This window comes from Saccopteryx bilineata, chromosome 6 (genome assembly GCF_036850765.1).
Source record: "Saccopteryx bilineata isolate mSacBil1 chromosome 6, mSacBil1_pri_phased_curated, whole genome shotgun sequence".
NCBI classification, from domain to species: domain Eukaryota; kingdom Metazoa; phylum Chordata; class Mammalia; order Chiroptera; family Emballonuridae; genus Saccopteryx; species Saccopteryx bilineata.
The window spans coordinates 55,052,518-55,074,010 of record NC_089495.1 but is presented as its reverse complement, the minus strand read 5'-3'; the positions used below and the strand labels follow the sequence as shown (position 1 = coordinate 55,074,010).

The window sequence follows — 21,493 nt, the reverse complement described above, 5'->3', positions numbered from 1 at the left end:
GCATGTGGGCCGCAGAGCAAGATCACAGCCGTTCGGCGGGCCGCACTAGGTCTACAAAAGGCAACTGTTACGCAACACTTTTCTCACTGCAGTTGAAAACAAAAAAAAATCAGTACAACAAGCACAATCGTACATGCAGTTTACTCAGTGTCACAAAACGACCAGAAACTGTAGTTCACATTACAACTGCTGTTAACTAAGCTAATATCTAGCTAGGATGCTAGAGAAATGAAAAATACAAGTAGGCCCCTAGGCTTACTTAATTTTATCCAAAATATTTTGAACTTCGTGGATTAGTCTGCGGGCCGCACAAAATTGTTCGGCGGGCCGCGAGTTTGAGACCCCTGCAGTAGAGGGATTGCTGGGTCATAAGGTAGTTCTATTTTCAGTTTCTTGAGGAACCACCATACTTTCTTCCATAATGGCTGTACTACTTTACAGTCCCACCAATAGTGAATGAGGGTTCCTTTTTCTCCACAGCCTCTCCAACATTTGCTATTACCTGTCTTGTTAATTGCTAATGGAACAGGTGTGAGGTGGTATCTCATTGCAGTTTTGATTTGCATTTCTCTAATAGCTAGTGAAGAGCATCTTTTCATATATCTGTTGGCCATTTGTATTTCTTCCTGAGAGAAGTCTCTGTTCATGTCCTCTTCCCATTTTTTATTGGATTGTTTGTTTATTGTTGAGTTTTATGAGTTCTTTGTATATTTTGGATATTAGGCCCTTATCTGAGCTGTTATTTAAAAATATCATTTCCCATTTAGTTGGCTGTTTATTTTGTTGTCAGTTTCTCTTGCTGAGCAAAACTTCTTAGTCTGATGTAGTCCCATTCATTAATTTTTGCCTTCACTTCCCTTGCCTTTGGAGTCAAATTCATAAAATGCTCTTTAAAACCAAGGTCCATGAGTTTAGAAGCTGTGTCTTCTTCTATGTACGTTAATGTTTCAGGTCTTATATTTAGGTCTTTGATCCATTTTGAATTAATTTTAGTACAAGGGGACAAATTGTAGTCAAGTTTCATTCTTTTGCATGTGGCTTTCCAGTTCTCCCAGCACCATTTGATGAAGAGGCTTTCTTTTCTCCATTGTGTGTTGTTGGCCCCTTTATCAAAAATTATTTGACCATATATATGTGGTTTTATTTCTGGGCTTTCTATTCTGTTCTATTGGTCTGAATGTCTATTTTTCTGCCAATACCATGCTGTTTTGATTATCATGGCTCTATAATATAGTTTGAAGTCAGGTATTGTAATGCCCCCAGCTTCGTTCTTTTTCTTTAGGATTGCTTTGGCTGTTCGGGGGTTTTTTATACTTCCATATAAATCTGATGATTTTTTGCTCTATTTCTTTAAAAAATGTCATTGGAATTTTGATGAGAATTGCATTAAATTTGTATATTGCTTTGGGTAATATGGCCATCTTGATTATATTTATTCTTCCTATCCAAGAACAAGGAATATTCTTCAATCTCATTGTATCTTTTTCGACTTCCCTTAACAGTGGTTTGTAGTTTTCATATAAGTTCTTTACATTCTTTGTTATGTTTATTCCTAGGTATTTTATTTTTTTTGTTGTAATCATGAAGGGGATTATTTTTTTGAGTTTGTTTTCAAATGTTTCATTGTTGGCATATAGAAAGGCTATTGACTTCTGTATGTTAATTTTGTATCCTGCGACCTTACTGTATTGGTTTAATGTTTCTAGTAGTCTTTTTGTGGATTCTTTGGGGTTTTCGATGTATAGGATCATATCATCTGCAGGAAGTGATACCATTACTTCTTTTCCAATATGGATGCCTTTTATTTCTTTGTCTTGTCTGATTGCTCTGGCTAGAACCTCTAACACCACATTAAATAAGAATGGAGAGAGTGGACAACCCTGTCTTGTTCCTGATTTAAGGGGGAAAGCCTTCAGTTTTGTGCCATTTAATATGATGTTAGCTGATGGTTTATCATATATGGCCTTTATCATGTTGAGATATTTTCCTTCTATACCCATTTTGTTGAGAGTCTTAAACATAAAATTGTGTTGTATTGTATCGAATGCCTTTTCTGCATCTATTGATAAGATCATGTGGTTTTTGTTCTTTGTTTTGTTGATATGGTGTACTACGTTAACCGTTTTACATATGTTTAACCATCCTTGAGATTCTGGGATGAATCCCACTTGATCGTGATGTATTATTTTTTTAATATGTTGTTGTATTTGATTTGCTAGTATTTTGTTTAGTATTTTAGCATCTGTATTCATTAGAGATATTGGTCTGTAGTTTTCTTTTTTTGTGCCGTCCTACCCGGTTTCAGTATGAGGGTTATGTTGGCCTCATAAAATGTGTTTGGAAGTATTGCTTCTTCTTCTTTCTATTTTTTGAAAGACTTTGAGTAGAATAAGAACCAAATCATCTTTGAATGTTTGATAGAATTCGCTAGTATGACCGTCTGGGCCTGGACTTTTATTTTTGGAGAGGGTTTTTAATAGAGGTTTTTTCTATTTCTTCCCTACTAATTAGTCTGTTTAGGCTTTCTGCTTCTTCTTGTCTCAGTCTAGGAAGGTTGTATTGTTCTAGGAATTTATCCATTTCTTCTAGATTGTTGAATTTAGTGGCATAAAGTTTTTCATAGTATTCTACAATAATTCTTTGTATATCTATGATGTCCATGGTGATTTCTCCTCTTTCATTTTGGATTTTGTTTATATGAGTTCTTTCTCTTTTTTCCTTGGTAAGTTTTACCAAGGGTTTGTCAATTTTGTTGATCTTTTCAAAGAACCAGCTCCTTGTTCTATTAATTTTTTCTATAGTTTTTCTGTTTTCTATTTCATTTATTTCTGCTCTGATTTTTATTATCTCCTTTCTTCGGCTGGTTTTGGGTTGTCTTTGTTCTTTTTCCAGTTCCTTAAGGTGTGAAGTTCAGTGGTTCACTTGGGCTCTCTCTTGTTTGTTCATATAGACCTGAAGTGATATGAACTTCCCTTTTATCACTGCTTTTGCTGCATCCCATAGATTCTGATATGTCGTACTGTCATTTTCATTTATCTGTATATATCTTTTGATCTCTATGCTAATTTCTTCTTTGACCCATTCATTTTTTAAAAGTATGTTGTTTAGTTTTCATATTTTTGTGGGGTTTTTTTCCTCTTTTTTGCAGTTGAATTCTAGTTTCAAGGCTTTATGATCAGAAAATATGCTTGGTACAACTTTGATTTTTCTGAATTTGCTGATGTTGTTTTCGTGGCCCAACATATGGTCAATTCTTGAGAATGATCCATATACACTGGAGAAAAATGTATATTCTGATGTTTTGAGATGAAATGTCCTGTTGATGTCTATCATATCCAGGTGCTCTAGTGTTTTGTTTAAGGCCAGTATATCTTTATTAATTCTCTATTTGGATGACCGATCTAGAGCCATCAGTGTTGTATTGAGGTCTCCAAGTATGATTGTATTTTTGTCAGTTTTTGTTTTAAGGTCAATAAGTAGCTGTCTTATATATTTTGGTGCTCCTTGGTTTGGTGCATATATATTAAAGAGTTGTTATGTCTTCTTGATTCAGTGTCCCCTTAATCATTATGAAATGGCCATTTTTGTCTCTGAGTACTTTTGCTGTCTTGTAGTCAGCATTATCAGATATGAGTATTGCTATGCCTGCTTTTTTTGGATGTTATTTGCTTGGAGTATTGTTTTCTAGCCTTTCACTTTGAATTTGTTTTTATCCTTGTTGCTTAGATGAGTTTCTTGTAGGCAGCATACAGTTGGATTTTCTTTTTTAATCTATTTTGCTACTCTGTGCCTTTCTATTGGTGAGTTTAATTCGTTTACATTTAGTGTAATTATTGACACTTGTGAGTTCCCTATTGCCATTTTATACATTGCTTTCTGTTAGTTTTGTGTCTTGTTTGATTCTTCTCTTTTGTTTTTCTATCTTTTGTTTTTGTTTGGTTGTATTCCATACATCTTTCCTCTGTTGCTATCTTTTTTAAATCATGTGCTTCTGTGGTGGTTTTTTCAATGGTGATTACCATTAAGTAATGAAAAGGGTTCCTACCCTGTTCATTGTAGTGCACTATCTTGTGAGTATTTTTGCACTCCATCGTCCTTTGCTACTGTTAATCTCTGTCCTCCCCTCTCCCTTTTTTTTGTTGTCACAGTTTAAATTTTTTTATTGTGCTCTTGGTGGAGCTTTTACCTGTGGTTTTGTTTTGTTCTTTTTATCTGGTTGGAAAACCCCCTTTAGTAATTCCTGGAGTGGGGGTTTTCTGATGATAAATTCCCTCATCTTACCTGTATCTGTGAAAGTTTTTATTTGTCCTTCTTATTTGAAGGATAGCTTTGATGAGGATAGTATTCTTGGCTGAAAGTTCCTCTCTTTCAGGACTTTAAATATTGGGGTCCACTCTCTTCTAGCTTGTAGAGTTTCTGTTGAGAAATCTGATGATAATCTAATGGGCCTTCCTTTATATGTTGTATTCTTCTTTTCCCTGGCTGCCTTGAGAATTTTTTCTTTGTCATTGGTTTGTGCCAATTTCATTATGATGTGCCTTGAAGTAGGTTTGTTAGGGTTAAGAAAACTCTGAGTTCTGTTTGCTTCTGGAATTTGAGGCTTTAGTTCTTTCCACAGGCTTGGGAAGTCCTCATCTATTATTTTTTGAATATGTTCTCCATTCCATTTTCCCTCTCTTCTCCCTCTGATATACCTATTATTCTTATGTTATTCTTTTTGATGGAGTCAGACAATTCCTATAGGGCTTTCTCATTTTTTTAAATTTTTGAGCCTCTTTCTTCTTCTCTCTGTTGTACCTCAAGTTGCTTGTCTTCTATTTCACTAATCCTCTCTTCTATCTGGCCTATTCTTTAGCTAAGCTTGTTACCTCGTTTTTCAGCTCATGAATGGAGTTTTTCATCTCTGTTTGATTTGTTTTTATAGTTTCAATTTTCTTGGTAATATATTCTTTGTGTTTATTGAGTTGTTTTCTGAGCTCCCTAAATTGCCTTTCTGTGTTTTCTTGTATATCTCTGAGTATTTTTAGGATTTTTATTTTAAATTCTCTGTCATTTAGCTCCAAGGTTTTCAATATATTAAATTTTTTCTCCATAGATTTTTTCCTCATCTATATGTGCTACCTCTCTGTCTTTTTTATCCATGATATTTGATTTCCTTTTTCTTAATGGTGTCTGAGGGTGGTTTTGTTGATAGTATTAATGAGAATTAATAAAGAATAAAAGGTTAAAAAAATTAAAAATAAAATAGAATAAAAAAATTTTTATCCCTCCCCCTTTTTTCCTCTCCTCTCGTCTCCCCTTCTTCTTGAGAAAATCTTGTGGTGAAGTGTATTGTGGTGAATTATATTGTGCTAAATAGAACAAAAACTACCTATAATGGAGGGCCTGAGTTGGGGAGAAGTGATAAAGGGGCAAAAAAGGGGTATGGACCCACAAAATGCAAAAAAGGAAAAAATTTGGGTCAAGAATAAAATGATTAGCTTTTAGGTGATGGTTGACTAAGAGATATGATGTGAGGAATAAGAGGGAAACAGAAAAAGGGGAAAATTTTTAAAAATTACTATTGTATTTAGTGGAGCAAGAACTAGATAAAATGGAGAGCCAGGATTGGGAGCACTGCTAGTGAGTTAAAAAAAAAAATGAGGTAAAAAAACCCCAAAGCACCACAAAGAAAAATTTGAGTCCCAGATAAAATAATTTGTGATTGAGGATTCAATGAGAGGAAAAGTAAAGGAGAAAGAAGAAACTAATATAGAGGGGAAAAAAAAAGAAAGAGGAAAACACAAAAAGAAGAAAAAAGAATGAAAGGAGAGAGAGAGAGAGAGTTAAGGGTTTTGGAATGCAACCCTCATAGAGAGAAAGGAAGAAGAAAGAAAAGATAATGGGAGATGTAACACTTATGGGTAGTGTAGTTCAAGGAGAGGAAAGAGTAAGACTAGCAGAGAATTAAACGACCAAATTGGAAGAGGAAGAAAATAATCAAGAAAAGAAGATAAGAGAAACAAATGCACAATATAATAAAATGGGATAGGTTATAAAGTCTGTGGATTATTCTTGATTTTGAGAGGTTATCTTCTTGCTTTTTCTTTTCGCTCCCTCTTCCTGGTTGGTGACTCTGTACCCCAGGTTCTGCCCCTTTGGCATGCTTAGGTAGAGGTTTGCAGTTTGATAAGTCTCTATGGCGATGTCATATATTGGGCTTCAGTCTCGCTGGCAGTCGAGGCTCATTAGCATTTTCAGGCTCTGCCAATGAGAGAGTCCGTGTTCCCGGAGCCTCTCTCCTAGTCTTTCCTTCCTAGATTAGTAGCCTGATGATCCAGCTATGGGGTTACTGCTGTCTCTGCCTTCGCGTTTATTGTGGAACTTCTGGAGGCTCCAAGGATAGATTTTTTGTCTCTGGTTGAAGATCTTGTTGAATTTTTGGGGAGATTTATCGGTATCACTCCTTATGGCGCCATTTCTCTGACGTCACTCTTCAGTTTTCATTTTTTTAATGCCAGGATGGTAAGAGTTACATTGGTCATGTCATCAATAATATTGAAATGAGAGTTAACCTCATTATAGTATTTATTTTCCCTAAGCATGGGATTCTGTACAAGGCAAATCTATAAGAATTGATTATCAGAAAGTGCCAGAGTACTAAAAAATATTCAGATTTGTTATGGGACTGGCTTAATTCTTAAGGATTACATTCTATTGATTAAAATGCCTAAAGGCCTTAAAATATGATTACTTTTACATTGCCATAAAATATGATAAATTCTACATTGATCAGTATTTCTTAACCCATCGCTGTGCATGCATCTGGAAAGCTTTTTTTTTTTTTTTTTTTTGCATTTTTCCGAAGCTGGAAACGGGGAGAGGCAGTCAGACAGACTCCCGCATGCGCCCGACCGGGATCCACCCGGCACGCCCACCAGGGGGCGATGCTCTGCCCATCCTGAGCGTCGCTCTGTTGCGACCAGAGCCACTCCAGCGCCTGGGGCAGAGGCCACAGAGCCATCCCCAGCGCCCGGGCCATCTTTGCTCTAATGGAGCCTTGGCTGCGGGAGGAGAAGAGAGAGGCGGAGAGGGGGAGGGGTGGAGAAGCAGATGGGCGCTTCTCCTGTGTGCCCTGGCCGGGAATCGAACCTGGGACTTCTGCACGCCAGCCCGACGCTCTACCACTGAGCCAACCGGCCAGGACTCTGGAAAGCTTTTATACACACACATACACACACACACATCCATCCCTCAGAGACTCGGGTAGATTTGGTTTTGGAGTGGAAGCCAGGCATTTGTAGTTGGTCAGAGTTCCAAGGTTGATTTTACTGTGAAGAGCCACTGATGTAAAAGTATAATATATATTTTGCATTGTTTTGGTAACATGTTGGTGTAAAGCAGAGTCCCAAGGGGGATTTTTCTTCCTCTCTAGCCTTAGGTATGGGGTTTATTTCCAAGGAATAATTCCCAATTAGTTTATTTTAGAAACCTTTGCTCCTGTGTTTCATTTTCTGCCCTGAGGAAGGCAAGCTGATTTACTATGCTTTTTATTGAGCATTGACTGTTAAACCATATACCTGAAAGGTTTGAATTAGAGTAACCTAGTGCAAATAACTACAATTAATGTTACATATTATTTTGGGTTAATTTTATAATTTGTTTTCTTTAAAAACAATTATGTATTTTATATCTACCTGACTTTGGTTTATCCTGTATTTTACAGACATGGTCTAGATGAAGAAAATAAGTAAAAAACTAAGGCAAGTGTGATGCCATCTGATAGAATACTACATAGAAATAACATGCTTTAAGGTAGAATAAAATAAAACTGCTTCTTAAAAAAATATAGAATCCCAGTTAACTATATTTGTGTCCTTGTTAGAGACCAGTAGAAGAAGTACTAGAATTCTGAGGGTTAAAGTATTATTATCTAAAGCAGATTGGTTTTTATTGGAATAATATTACAGGATCTTTCACATTTGCCATTTCACTGTTCTTAAGATCCCAGATATATTCATTCTTTTTTCTTGTCCCTTTTTTTCCTCTAGTCTCCCAACAGATTATGGGTTGGGTCTTCCCTTTAGCTCTGGTAACGTGTTGCTGATAATATATTGGAACGTTTTTGGCTAAAAGTAACAGACAACACTGATGCGAATAATGTAGATCAGTGGTCCCCAACCCCCGTGCCGCGGACCGGTATTGGTCTATGGGCCATTTGGTCTGGTCCGTAGAGAAAGAATAAATAACTTACATTATTTCCGTTTTATTTATATTTAAGTCTGAACGATGTTTTATTTTAAAAAATGATCAAATTTCCTCTGTTACATCCTTCTAAGACTCACTCTTGACACTTGTCTCGGTGACATGTTACATTTATCCTTCTCACCCTAAAGGCCGGTCCGTGAAAATACTTTCTGACATTAAACCGGTCCATCGCCCAAAAAAGGTTGGGGACCACTGATATAGATGATAAGGAAATTAATTATCTTACATAAGAATTTCCAGGGCTTCTTCAAGGTGGTTTATTCAGAATCTTTCTACCCTGCTCTCCGTGACTGTCAGCATTGTCTTCAGGCTACTTTCCTCATGTTCAAAGTTAACAGCAGCAGTTCTGGGGATCACATCTAGATATATTTGGCCCTTTGTATATCTGTGCTCCACACCACAAATTCAATAAGAAAAGAATCCCAGAAAGTTTCAAAAAGCAAAATTTGAATTTGCCACATGCCAAGCACTGTACTGAATTCCCCAACGCTAATGAAGTGGTGTGTAGGCATATGCTGTGGCCATTTTCAATGATCCTTACCTCTCTCCAGCAATTGTTTGAGCATTGTTCATCTCACATCTTGTTAGTATGCCATTTTATATTGGGATTGAGTATGGGTGGATTTTGGTATCCATAGTGGGTCCTGGAACTAATTCCCCTTAGATGCTGAGGGATCGTTGATGGCAAAATTTGGTAACTCATTCTGAGAGTAAGGAGACCTTTCCCAGAGGCTCCCTTATCACATTTCATTGGCTAGAACTGGGTCACGTGCCCTTGCTATAGAATATCAGTGAAAGAAATGTAAGTGAAACTGTCCGACAATAAGGGTATGCCAATGTGTCAAAGTAAAGGGTTGGGCTTACCTCTTACTGGCAAAGGCGTTGGAATTTCTCTGATTGGTTAGGATGTATCTTCAGATGCTTGAGGGTGGAGTAGACATTGGGACTGAGACATCATGGGTAGGCCAGTGACTTCCCTTCTCTTACCCTTTCCTCCCATATTCTATTATTTAGCTAGAGCTGAATTTTTTGAAGCAGTGCTATAAGTTTTCTTCCTACTTAAGTTTACCAATGCTTTTGCCCAGTAACTTGCCTTAAAATATATATGTTTCCTAGTGTTTGTCACTGTTGCATGCTCATTCAAGACTATTTTTCTTTTGTGTATAGGTAAAATTTAATACCTAGTATCCATCTGTTTTAAAATTAGAGTTTGATTTCAAAGTAAAATAGCTAAAGAGGAAAAAAACCCTTTTTCCACAGGTGATTTCTTTAAAAAGATCACTGAGTGCAGAAACCATGTTTTATCTCTAAAGTGTTCAGTAGACAGGGTCATGCTAAAAATAATTTATATAAAATTCAGTGAACAAAGTGTAGGATAAATTACCTAGGTCAAGGTATTATAGTATCTCAATGAAATAATTTGTTGGTTATAATGTTAATATTTTCTGTAAAATACTCTTATAAATAATCGTAAAACTTTTTTTTTTTTGCTGGTGACATGTTTTATTTTCAAAAGTTCTTCTCTCTCCTGTATTTTTCTGATTATTCAGTAAATCGTCTGAGGATTTTCTTTTCATGGTGGATTTGTAACCTAATGGGGTCTAAAACTTTATCTTATAATGGATAGTCTGTAAAGAATTATAATAAAACTTTAGATAGAATGCATGTTTAAATCTTTATACTAAGGAGAAAAGATAAAAACCAGGACTTAAAACACAAGGTAGCAAAAAGAATTTTACTGACTTAAAATATATTCAGCATATTTGCTGTCTCGTTTCATTACTGTAACATCCCAGGTTTATTGTCCCATTATTTCTAAACCTGTAGCACTTTCTCTATGTAAGGGATTTTACAGAAATATGCCTTTTCTGTTATTTGATATTGTCTTCCTGAAGACTATGCCTTTTCAACTGGACTAGAGACTTTTTTCTGTAAGGAATTTTACAGAAAATACGGTTTTTCACCTGGGCTAGGGAAGTCCACTATCAATATTGATATACATAGAGCAGGAGAGACACCCAGTGGTTGAAATACTTACCTCTTTTCTTTTTAACCATGCCAAAAATATGATTGAGATAGAAATGTTTATTGACTTTTTTTTCTACTCTTAGTATCTATATTGCTTTATTAAAACTATTTTTTACATAATTGAACTATTTCCTTCTCTGCCTATTGATTGAAGTTTACCACAAATGAGAAATGGGAGCAGGTTCATTATTCACAATTGAAATGAAAGTGATTGCAATTTAGATGTTCACCCACAAATTCAATAGAGACAGCTCTTTTCATATTCACCGTTAACTATACTCTACTGTTATTTAGCTAGAATATAAAAGCCCTAATAGTAAAGACTAGCTTTAGATGTAATGAAATAAATGTAAGTTAGCCTTCTGGTTTATAATTAAAATTTACTGAAATTTCTGAAAAATGAAGATAGTCAGATATTCCAGATAGTGCAAGAAAAGGATTTATCTTGAGGACACAGAAAGACTACTGAAAAGCTGCTAGCAGCAACTAGAAGCTGCTTACAGAAGTCTGCACATTTACTTTGTTCTTGTCTTTACCAGCCAGCTCCCTCTGCTCATTCAGAATTTCAGTGTACTCAACTTTTTGATTTTATCATGGCCTGGGTTGATTCATTGGCCCTATCCCAGTATCAGCCCCTTTTAACTTCCATTTCTGTTGGCTAATCCTTTCAATGTTTTGTGATTTGATTTCCTGAGAGAATAGCCTAACTTAATTTTGAGAATCAGTTGTGCTGTTTGTTGGTCAATGGCTAGTCTTTGGATTTGTAGCCATTATAGTTTAAGTTAACTGTGGAGTGGAGTCACGTGGTCACTGTAGGATTTCCTCTTTGACGAGAGCTGAAGATAGTTTACTTTAGAAGAAGGCTGTGGTCATGACAGGTATTTTGAAGTTCTGTCCAAGTGGAAATTGAAGGTAATCATACATTCCAGGGTTGTGGTTCTCACACTTTACCTGCAGTCAGAATCACCCGAAGGGTTTATTTAAAACACTGATTGCTGAGCCCCACGCCCAGAGTTGTTGACACAGTATATCTGGAATAAGGCTCAGAAATTTTCATTTCTAATGAGTTCCCTCTGATGCTGATGCTGCTGGCTCAGGATCACACTTTGAGACCATTGTCTCTATCTGTTTCTAAGTGTCTTAGAAAAGAAATCCACTTTGGGGATAAAAAGTATATCTAATAATGCTGAAATCATTGATTTAATTTACTGTTTTTAAACAAGACTGTCATCTTATGGGTAGTCTTTGGACTTATTCCTTGACCACTAAGCTTTTTTTTTATAGATCAATGTTAACTAGTTGAATCTGCCTTCTTATAGTTAAAACTATCCAAAAGTATAATACTTTTAAATTTCAATGATTTCCTTTTCTTTTTCTCTCATAAAAGTGAATGCTATGACTGCAGTTAAAAAACAAGTTCTAGAAATATATTGACAGGAAGATTTGAAAGCAACCCAACACTCTAACTGGCTTGTTTTACTGAAGCAAACTCCTTTCTTCTCTTCACAGGGTTACATGAGTTCTTTTTCCTCCTAGTCCTAGTGTACTTTGTGATTGCTTGCATTTATGCTCAGTCACTGTGGCAGGCTATTAAGAAAGGAGGACCCATGCACATGATTTTAAAGGTTCTGACAACTGCATTGCTGTTACAAGCTGGTTCAGCTTTAGCTAATTACATTCATTTCTCCAGGTAACTCACAACCACTAAAACTGTGTTCATCATTACATCTAATTAATCCTAATTAGTCCACCAAAATTATGCTTGATTTGATTATAAACAATATTTTCTCACATTTGTAATTTACACTAATACTCTCCTCTTTAATTCCACAGTTACTCCAAAGATGGAATCGGGGTACCTTTCATGGGAAGTTTGGCAGAATGTGAGTATCTTTCTGAGCTTTTTTAAAAAACATAAACTTGCTATCTGCTTCTTGTTTGTTTTTGTGGAGGTTTTTTTTGTTTTGTTTTGTTTTGGGTTTTTTTGTAAATTATTTTTTGTCCTAATACAATTTTTCTGTTCAAGGTTGTTTAGAATTTAGCCTGACTGAAAACAGGACTACAGATTCAGTTCCCATATAGCCTATTGTTCCTGCTTAATAATAGGTAAAGTGTGTAGCTCTTCATTTTAGAGCATATTTATATGCGTTCTTCCCTTTTATCCTCGGTGAGACCTCGGTGAAGTGTAGGTTTGCTTATCCCTGTCTTGCTGCCGCTAAAGAATCAGCACTTAGTAGCGTGAAGCACATTTCCAAATGTAGTCAGCTGTTGAATGGTAGAGCCAAGACCCACACCCAAGTTTTCTGATCCCAAACTGAAGATTTTTTTCCCTATATTTACCCCTTTTGTGACTCTTCTATTCTGACCCAAAGCCATGTAGTATACCTAAAACTGAGCTGACCTATCAGCTTTGGGTTGGTTTGTTTTTTCCAGAGGAAAGTTATTTTTAGTTAAACTTAATGGGGAAAAATACTTAGAAGTTTCAATCGTCATGACTTTCTAAAGAGGATTTCATATATCAGACCATAATGCCATTCTTAATTTTGGAAAACTTGTTATGATTTGCTCTAAAAAAGCAGATTGTGAACATAAACCGTTTTAGAATTCACTTTTCCATGTATTTCCATTTTTGTTTTCTAGTCTTGTCACTCTTTATAGGGTATCTTATAGAAATCCCTAATTATCTCAGATCCACTTATCCTGATCTTGCTGCCTATTTAAAGATTCTAAAACTTCTAGAACCTTCCGTTTTCCTTATGAAGAGTGTGTACTGTTCTCCTCTTGTACATGAACATGATTGCTTTTTTATTTTTAACATTATCTAGAGCCCTGATTTCTCACACTCTTTTCGATGACTCAGAATGTTTCATAGAATCATAAAATATTTTAAAGCTGGACAGACCTTAGAAATAATTTAGCTTAGCATTTTTAGATGAGGAAATTGAGATCCAAAGAGGCAAAACACATAGAAGCTCATCAATGGCAAACCTACTAGAAAATTCAAAGACTTTAGAAGTTTTGTGTCTGCTGTATACAAAACAGTGTATCAGTCTGTCTGGCATCTTCTGTGTAGGTTAAAAAGCAAACGTTTTAAAATAAAACTGCAGTAAATCAATGTTGCTCATTTTGGTAGTTCTGACAATAGGTTTGGTTAGTTAAATGATTAAAATGTCAGTATTTTTAATTAAATCCCACAGAATATTTTTTTGTATGATCTGTATATTTTACTTATAATTAGTTACTTTTCAACAACAAATAAGCAGTGTTCTACCTATCCTCAAAGCCATAGCATTATATCAATGTGTGTCTTACTTAGTATAGACAGAAATGAACCAGGGAATCAAATGTTGTTGTTTTTTCCCTGGTACTTGTTTTTGCAGATTATATTCTTTGGACTATAACTATATACTTTAAGTAACTTAACATGTATTTATGAAATGTTTAATAAAATAATTGACTAATATTACAGTCACTTAAAATCTGTGATGAGAGAAAATTGTGCTGATTCTGAAAAGCCATGACATTTTATATTATTCAAATGCAGTAACAGTTCATTATCAGAATTTACTATTACAAATATACTGCTCACAAAAATTAGGGGATATTTCAAAATAAATATGAAGCCATAAAATATCCCCTAATTTTTGTGTGAAGTATATATAAGCATAAATGTAGAGTATCCAGTTTTAAAGGGGAAAAATGTATCAAAATATGTATGAAAAGGTGTATTATTAATAGGTTTTTGGCTTGTAACTTAAATAGAAGTATTAGATTAGAGCTAGTCTTATCTGTTTCTCCAAGAATATCTTTAGATAAAAGAAGTAAAAGTTGTAGACCTCAAAGTTATGGATGGCAATATGAAGAAAGTTTTATTTTGTTAAGTTGTGATCCCATGTTTATTCTAAAATCCAGATCAAAATACACTATGATGAGGAGGTAATAATCTTTTTTAAAATCAATAAATACTGTTCTCTTCTAAAATAAATATGCATGGAACTTGAGGTACTTACAGATTGTTACTGTTTTCCTGTAGCACTGAACTGAATGCAGGTGGTTTGTTGCATCCTTCTTTCTTAATTAATTGAATTTATTGGTATGACACAGGTTTGCAAAACCATGCAAGTTTCAAGTGTACAAGTCAGTAAGACATCAACTGCATCCTTTTTAAAGTAGCAGGCTTCCCCTGCAGTGTCAGTGATGGCCACTTGGTGGCACTAATGCTTGGAGTATTTTGTCTGTCTTTGGATCTCTGACACTAAAGGCAGTATAATTGGATGTTAATCATGTTATCACTGCTGTGCATTTTGTCATGCTATTTTCTACTAATAATCTTAGAAAATATTCTTTACATTATACTGCAACCATCAAAAAAATTAGCAACTGAGAAATGAAGGCACCAGGAGTCTTTACATTGCAGAAATTATTTAAAACATTTTTTTCTTTTAATAAGTAGTGAGATATAGAGAACAGGATTATGTAGTTGGAGAAGCTAAGAGAAGTGGGAAATACAGAGAGATTTAAAGTTTATATTAATAAAGATGTATTATGGGCATGCATACATATATGTATACATTAAAATAGGAGTGTTACCATTTTTCTAACTATTCTCATAAATGTTGACAAATTTAATGGCAAAACTTCTTTAGAATTGTTATACATCTTACTGAATTTTATCAGTCCTCTTACAAATGCCCATCTTTTTATGGTTAAAAAATAATTATATTCTCAATTCAAAAAGCACCACATTCTTTATATGATGCAAACTTGGTTGACTTTGGTTTTCATTTTCCATTAGTTTTTGACATTGCTTCCCAAATTCAAATGTTATACCTACTTCTGAGTCTGTGTATGGGCTGGACGATAGTCAGGATGAAGAAGTCTCAAAGCAGACCTCTCCAGTGGGATTCTACTCCGGCATCCACTGGCATTGCTGTGTTTATTGTCATAACACAGGTGAGGATTGACATTCAGTTTCTGCTTTTTAACATTTGGAAATGCAAATTTAAATATATCTCATTTCAAAATTGACACCTGGGATCCATGAATAATTTGTGTCATTTTAAAGTGTGAATTTAAAGAGCAATAGATCGAATAACTTGTTAATCTTCTTAGTGTGAACTTAGTTGTAATTTACCTGAATTTGAGCTTCCTATAAGCTTATTTAAGTGCAGTATATTTAATATTAGGTTAGATTCTCATTTCCCACTTAACAGTTTTCTTTCATATTTACTAACACATAGTAAGTGCTCAACATTAAATTAGTGAATCAGTGAATTTGAGATTCATTCATTGACAAGGATCTTTAGGTCTATTTCTACTATTTTATATATGAAATAATTCAAGTTATTATCTGGGATCGATGAAAAAGCAAAATATAGAATAAAAAAAGAATGGGATAATTGTTTTGAAAACAATTACAAAAACAAATTTGGTCTTTTAGGCAGATCATCTTCTATGCATTTCCCTCTCTATAACAATAGTATAGACGTTATTCTAGGATCTCCATATGCCTTTGTGCAGTGAATCTATAAAAAGTAAGAAGAAAACTCCAAACATAAAAATTTCTACTGAGTTTGTAACCATCACTGGCTATAGATGAAAATGAATATACACTTGGGCTCTATAAAGGACATTATATCTAAGTTTTAATGTGTTCAATAAATTACAAAACTTATTACTGAATGGTAAGGTATATGCTTCATTCTTCTCTGTACCTCTGGTATTTAGTAAGTACAGCAGGTACTGAGTGAAGTAGGTATATTGAATTTACATGATTGATTTTAGAAAGAGACTATATCACAGACAGTAATATTCAGAAAGGAGATAATTCCAGGAAGGGGAGGGCTAATAAGAAAGAACAGAATTAAAAGTGATAAAAATAAGGGCAAAATTCTACCAACTTAATGTTTTTGAGTCAGAATTTGTAGAGAGTTGTGTTAATATCAGGTTAAATTCTTAATAACTTTTTAACTAAATTTTTATTATTTTATACATTTACACAATTTACATTTGATCTTAGAAGTACTGAGAAGTGATCATTATAATGTAAATTCATTATTATAGACAAATACAAATTAAGAATTAAGATTATGATACTACTCTAGACTGTATGTGAGCATTTATGAAGAATACATTAGGGATGGCCCATTATTGAACAACAAATCAGACATGGTAGACAACAAGGACAACCAGAAACTATATGAATACATACATGTATCCCATAGGTCATGTGTTCACACACGTCTATAAGAACATGGGAGTTTGAATTATAAAAATGTGAGTCATAGGAATTGGTAGGTTTTTTTCTGCTTTATTGAGTATATTGACAAGTAGAAATTGTATATATTTAAGGTATACAACTTGATTTTTTTTTTTTTACAGAGGCAGAGATAGACAGGGACAGACAGACAGGAATGGAGAGAGATGAGAAGCATCAATCATCAGTTTCTCGTTGCGCATTGCGACTTCTTAGTTGTTCATTGATTGCTTTCTCACATGTGCCTTGACTGCGGGCCTTCAAGCAGACCGAGTAACCCCCTGCTGGAGCCAGGGGCCTAGGGTCTAAGCTGGTGAGCTCTTTGCTCAAGCCAGATGAGCCTGCGCTCAAGCTGGCAACCTCGGGGTCTCGAACCTGGGTCCTTCCGCATCCCAGTCCGACGCTCTATCCACTGCGCCACCACCTGGTCAGGCTACAACTTGATGTTTTGAATTGTATATATACACATTGTGAGATGATCACAAATATAGCCATTGCCTCACATAGACAGTAGGAAATGGTAATTCTATGATAGCACTATTTTGTTGTGAAAGTTAAGTTTAGCAATGTAGGTCAGATGGGTGTAATTTGGTGGAGTGGAGAATTAACATTTTCAGTAATAAAGAGCAAATATTCAGTGCAAGAAGGTAATTCATGTATGCAGATGACAAAGGAGTTCACCTATCAAAAATGGTAGCAAGGGTAAATTAGGGTAGAAGATTTGATAATGAGAAAAGGAAGAGGTTGCTGGTATATCTATAAAGTCTGAGAATTGTAATTAATACTTGAGTCTTATCTGAATTCTTTGAAAGCCACTGAAGATGCAGTTCTAAGGCCTGAGTTGGCAAGTGAAGGGAGCACAGAGGGCTATGACTTATGATGGTGGGAACACTGTAGTAATTTATTTAAGTAACTGATGTGTAGTAAGGGTGGAGGGAGTGTGGACACAGATTTCTACTGAATAGGAACAAATAGAACTGCTTGACATTGAACCTGCTGAGCATTTTACTGTGACAGTAAGAATATGGGAGAAAAATAAGGGTAAGTAACTTTGCCTTTGGTGTTATAAGTGCATATTAAAAATTCCTATCCTTTACCCATGGATGTTACCATGGAAAAAGAATAAAATCTGGCCTGACCTGGTAGTAGCGCAGAGGATAGTGCATTTACCTGGAACACTGAGGTCCCACGTATGAACCCCCAAAGTGGCTGGCTTGAGCGCAGGCTCACCAGCTTGTGTGCAGGGTTGCCGGCTTGAGTGTGGGATCTTCAGCATGATCCCAAGGTCACTGGCTTGAGCCCAAGGTTGCTGGCTTGAGCAAGGGGTCACTGGCTTAGCTGAAGCTCCCTGGTAAAGGCACGAATGAGAAACAATCAATGAACAACTAAAGGGCTGCAACTGTAAGCTAATGCTTCTCATCTTTCTTCCTTCCTGTCACTCTCTCTTGCTAAAAAAAAAAAAAATCTGAAATCAGCAATTCTGACTTGTTAATTTCTGTATAGTATACAGAAAATACTGAGATATTTGAAAGTAATCCTGAGATAATAGGCTTGAATGCAGAACAGTTTGATTTCTAATAAAGTGTTAAAGTAAGAAAAAGATGGATTTAGGAAAAAGTTTGTATTCATTCTCTTAATCTTTTCAACTTATTTTCATCCTTGCCCATGTCTTATTTGAGTCATGGAAGAAATAGCATTTCTTATCTTTTGTATGTGGTCTCATTTGATAAAGCATTTTCTCTAGCTTAGGGTCTCAGCAAGGAAAAAAACTGCCTGTGCTTTATTTATTAATTGACAACTTGATAGTCTGATGTATCTTAGAACCTCTTAGAAGAGTTGATATATTTAAAGAGATGTTTAAAAGAGTTGAAGAAGTATTTTATTATAAGCATTTATTTATATTTTCTCTAAATGTATTTTTTTTGCAGAGTATATTGCTACTTTGGGAACAGTTTGAAGATACCAGTCCTCATGGCTATTATTTACACCACAACTTAGCAGGCATCCTTTTAATCATTTTAAGAATTTGCCTAGCTTTGTCGCTAAGCTGTGGCCTCTACCAGATCATCACAGTGGAGAGAAGCACACTGAAAAGGGAGTTCTACATCACCTTTGCCAAAGTATGGGTTTGCTTAGCAAATGTCTTCTGATGATCAGTTTTGTTCTGCTTTCCTTGGGAAATATACAGGCAGTGTATCGACATTTATTTAACTTTTATTATGTGCCAGGCACTGTTGTAAGCCCTTCATGTGCTTCAGCTCATTTAATCTTCACAACCTATGAGATGTGGGTGACATAATTCCCTTTTTCAGAACCCATACAACAGTGGTTTCCATGTAGTTTTTGGCAGGTCACTTTTGCCTGGCTCATTTCTTTATCAACAGGGACTTACATTTTTCTGTAGTATCAGAACTTAAAAATTTTTTTTTAAATTAGAACACAGTTTACATTTATCAAAAAAAGTTGTTCACTATTACTAGATAATGTTATTAAAACTCAAAATTAGGCAGTGTTTTAAAACATTGTGAGAAGCTATTCGTTGGCATAAACAGATGGAACCAGGAGACTGAGTAAATACTAAGTTTCAGCCATTTCATTGCATCCTTATGAGTTCACTTTATTCCCCACTCAGTGTCCTTCATATGGTAGTGAGATCTAAAAGCAAATTTAAATTTTTTCTATACCCATTTAATAAAGGAAAAGATTAGGAGAGAAGTTGGGGCAGTGACGTCACAAGCCTCTCTCCCTAGAAGGTTATGTCAGATTGAGAGAATTTAAGTTCCTTCCTCTTGGCAACTTTAAACAGCACTCTGAGAAGCTGTTTTGTCAGCCCACTGTAGTCCACCCAGAGTCACTGAGCAGTCGGAGCAGCTGTGGGGAAAGGGCAAGTGTCTTCTCTGTGCCTAGTGTAGAGCATTTTACAGCTGCTGCTGCTGCCGCTGCCGCCACCTTGGCCTAGAATCCCCCTTCAGACTTCTGAGTACCAAACAAGCAAGAAAATGCCTTTTCACTTTTGAATGTTTTACAGGGTTAGTAGTGTTTATTGTTTGAAACGTGTTTAGAAACTAAATTTCTTCTTTTGTTTAATGCTTAAAACAATACCAAACTTTTTCCTTGAACTTAAAAATTATTTTTATATGTTATAATTTAACTTTCTGAATGGGTTTAAACATTCAGAAGTATTTAAGGAGTAGCAAGCTTGACCTGTGGTGGCGCAGTGGATAAAGCATTGACCTGGAATGCTGAGGTCACTGGTTCAAAACCCTGGGCTTGCCTGGTCAAGGCACATATGGGAGTTGGTGCTTCCTGCTCCTCCCTCCTTCTCTCTCTCTCTCTCTGTTCTCTAAAGTGAATAAAATCTTAAAATTTTTTTAAAAAGAGTAGCAAAACATATTTCTTAACCTCTCTTCCATCTCCTCAATTATCACCTCCTCACGTAATAACTGCTATTTTCATTTATCCTTCCAGATATTTATACATTCCTGTATACTTCTCTCCATTTTTATATAAATGGCATACTGAACACATTGTTTTACATCATTTTTCCTTATCTTCAACATACTAACCATCTCTGCAGCTATCATTTAACTAATTTCATATTTAATTTTAGAAAACAGGTATATTGCCATGGTTTTAGGAAAAATAGAGAAAACAGGTATTTGAAAAGTATAACTTTTAACAAGTTTTTCACTTTAACTTGCCTACTCCCACTCTCTTCTGTACTAACAACCCTCAAATAGAAGAAACTATCAATCACTTTTTTGTGTATTCTTAGAGAATTTCTGTGTGTGTGTGTGTGTGTGTGTGTGTGTATGTATGTGTATGAATACACACAAATATTAATGCAAATTCTTATTTTTTTATAGAAATGTTATACATTTGTACTTTGGTTTTCTCAGTTATTGATTAGTTACTAAATATATTTATAGCATAGCAAAATATGTGTATGTAAAAGATTTAAGATTTTAAATACTCTAGAAAATACCCATTTGATTGGAAATAAAATATTAATGTTATAGCAACAGCAAATTTATTTCTATATTTTTATTGCAAGTTTTATAAAGTCCAGTTGAGCTCAGTCAAGATTGCCTAAATATGCTGCAGTGGTTTTGTCTGGTGCATTCTGAAAATAAAGACATGGCTGTGTTTATACAACTTCTTTTTCATTTGTTTCAGGGCTGTATCTTGTGGTTTTTATGCCATCCAGTTCTCGCATGCATTTCTGTCATGTTTAATGACTACCAAAGAGATAAGGTAAGCAATATACATCATCAAAATAGTTTTTGGTTGTTGTTATTGGGCCTATTTATCCATTCAGGGACTTCTCGATAGAGTTCCTTAAAATAAAACTTTGAAAAACAGTATTGAACTGGTATGTACATAATTTAGAAGTTTAAAATATGAAAAACAAAAATTTAAATATAGTTTATAAGCAAAATGATGGAAAGTAGCTTTGTTAATGCCTATTTTAGCCTATTTCATGTTGTTTTATGAATTAGAGAATTCATGACACATCTTTGTTAAAATATTACAAATTTTTTTACTGTGTAATGGTAAAAAGATAGATTTGTAAAAATCAGTTTAGTAGCTTTAACAGAGTGCGGACTGTAGTGCAGTGTTGAAGTATGCTACTCTTTGACTGTGTTGATTCTGACCTTGTTAGGGGAACAGCTCCATCATTTCAAAGTGGAATTCTGCCAGGAGCCCTTTACAAGCACTGTAGTATGTGCTTGAACTCACAAATGTGTCTTAGCCTGCGCTAGTTACAAAGGGTAGATAGAGAGGCTACAGAAATAGAGAAGCAACCTGAGAATTTTTGAAAGGACTTCAAGATTCAGGTAGGGGCCTATTTTATTCCTATTATAAGATTAGCCAGAAACCTGACTTTTCTCATTACTTTCTGTAATATATGACCCATAAGGAGAGACTAGAGTAGTAAATTATTGTTTTGTGTCTTACTTT

General features: G+C 35.1%; 1 protein-coding gene and 1 long non-coding RNA gene across 2 annotated transcripts in view; both read left to right on the top strand.

Moving 5' to 3' along the window:
- The window catches only part of LOC136307721 (uncharacterized), a 530,662-nt gene that overhangs the window by 78,865 nt on the left and 430,304 nt on the right, over positions 1-21,493 (top strand). The window lies entirely within an intron of this gene.
- GPR180 (G protein-coupled receptor 180) overlaps positions 1-21,493 on the top strand; it is a 36,944-nt gene that overhangs the window by 13,702 nt on the left and 1,749 nt on the right. The window contains exons 4-8 of the mRNA XM_066236701.1: positions 11,785-11,965; positions 12,109-12,158; positions 15,071-15,228; positions 18,460-18,651; positions 20,708-20,785. Coding sequence (XP_066092798.1) covers positions 11,785-11,965; positions 12,109-12,158; positions 15,071-15,228; positions 18,460-18,651; positions 20,708-20,785 — 659 coding nt within the window. The remainder of the gene's footprint in view (positions 1-11,784; positions 11,966-12,108; positions 12,159-15,070; positions 15,229-18,459; positions 18,652-20,707; positions 20,786-21,493) is intronic.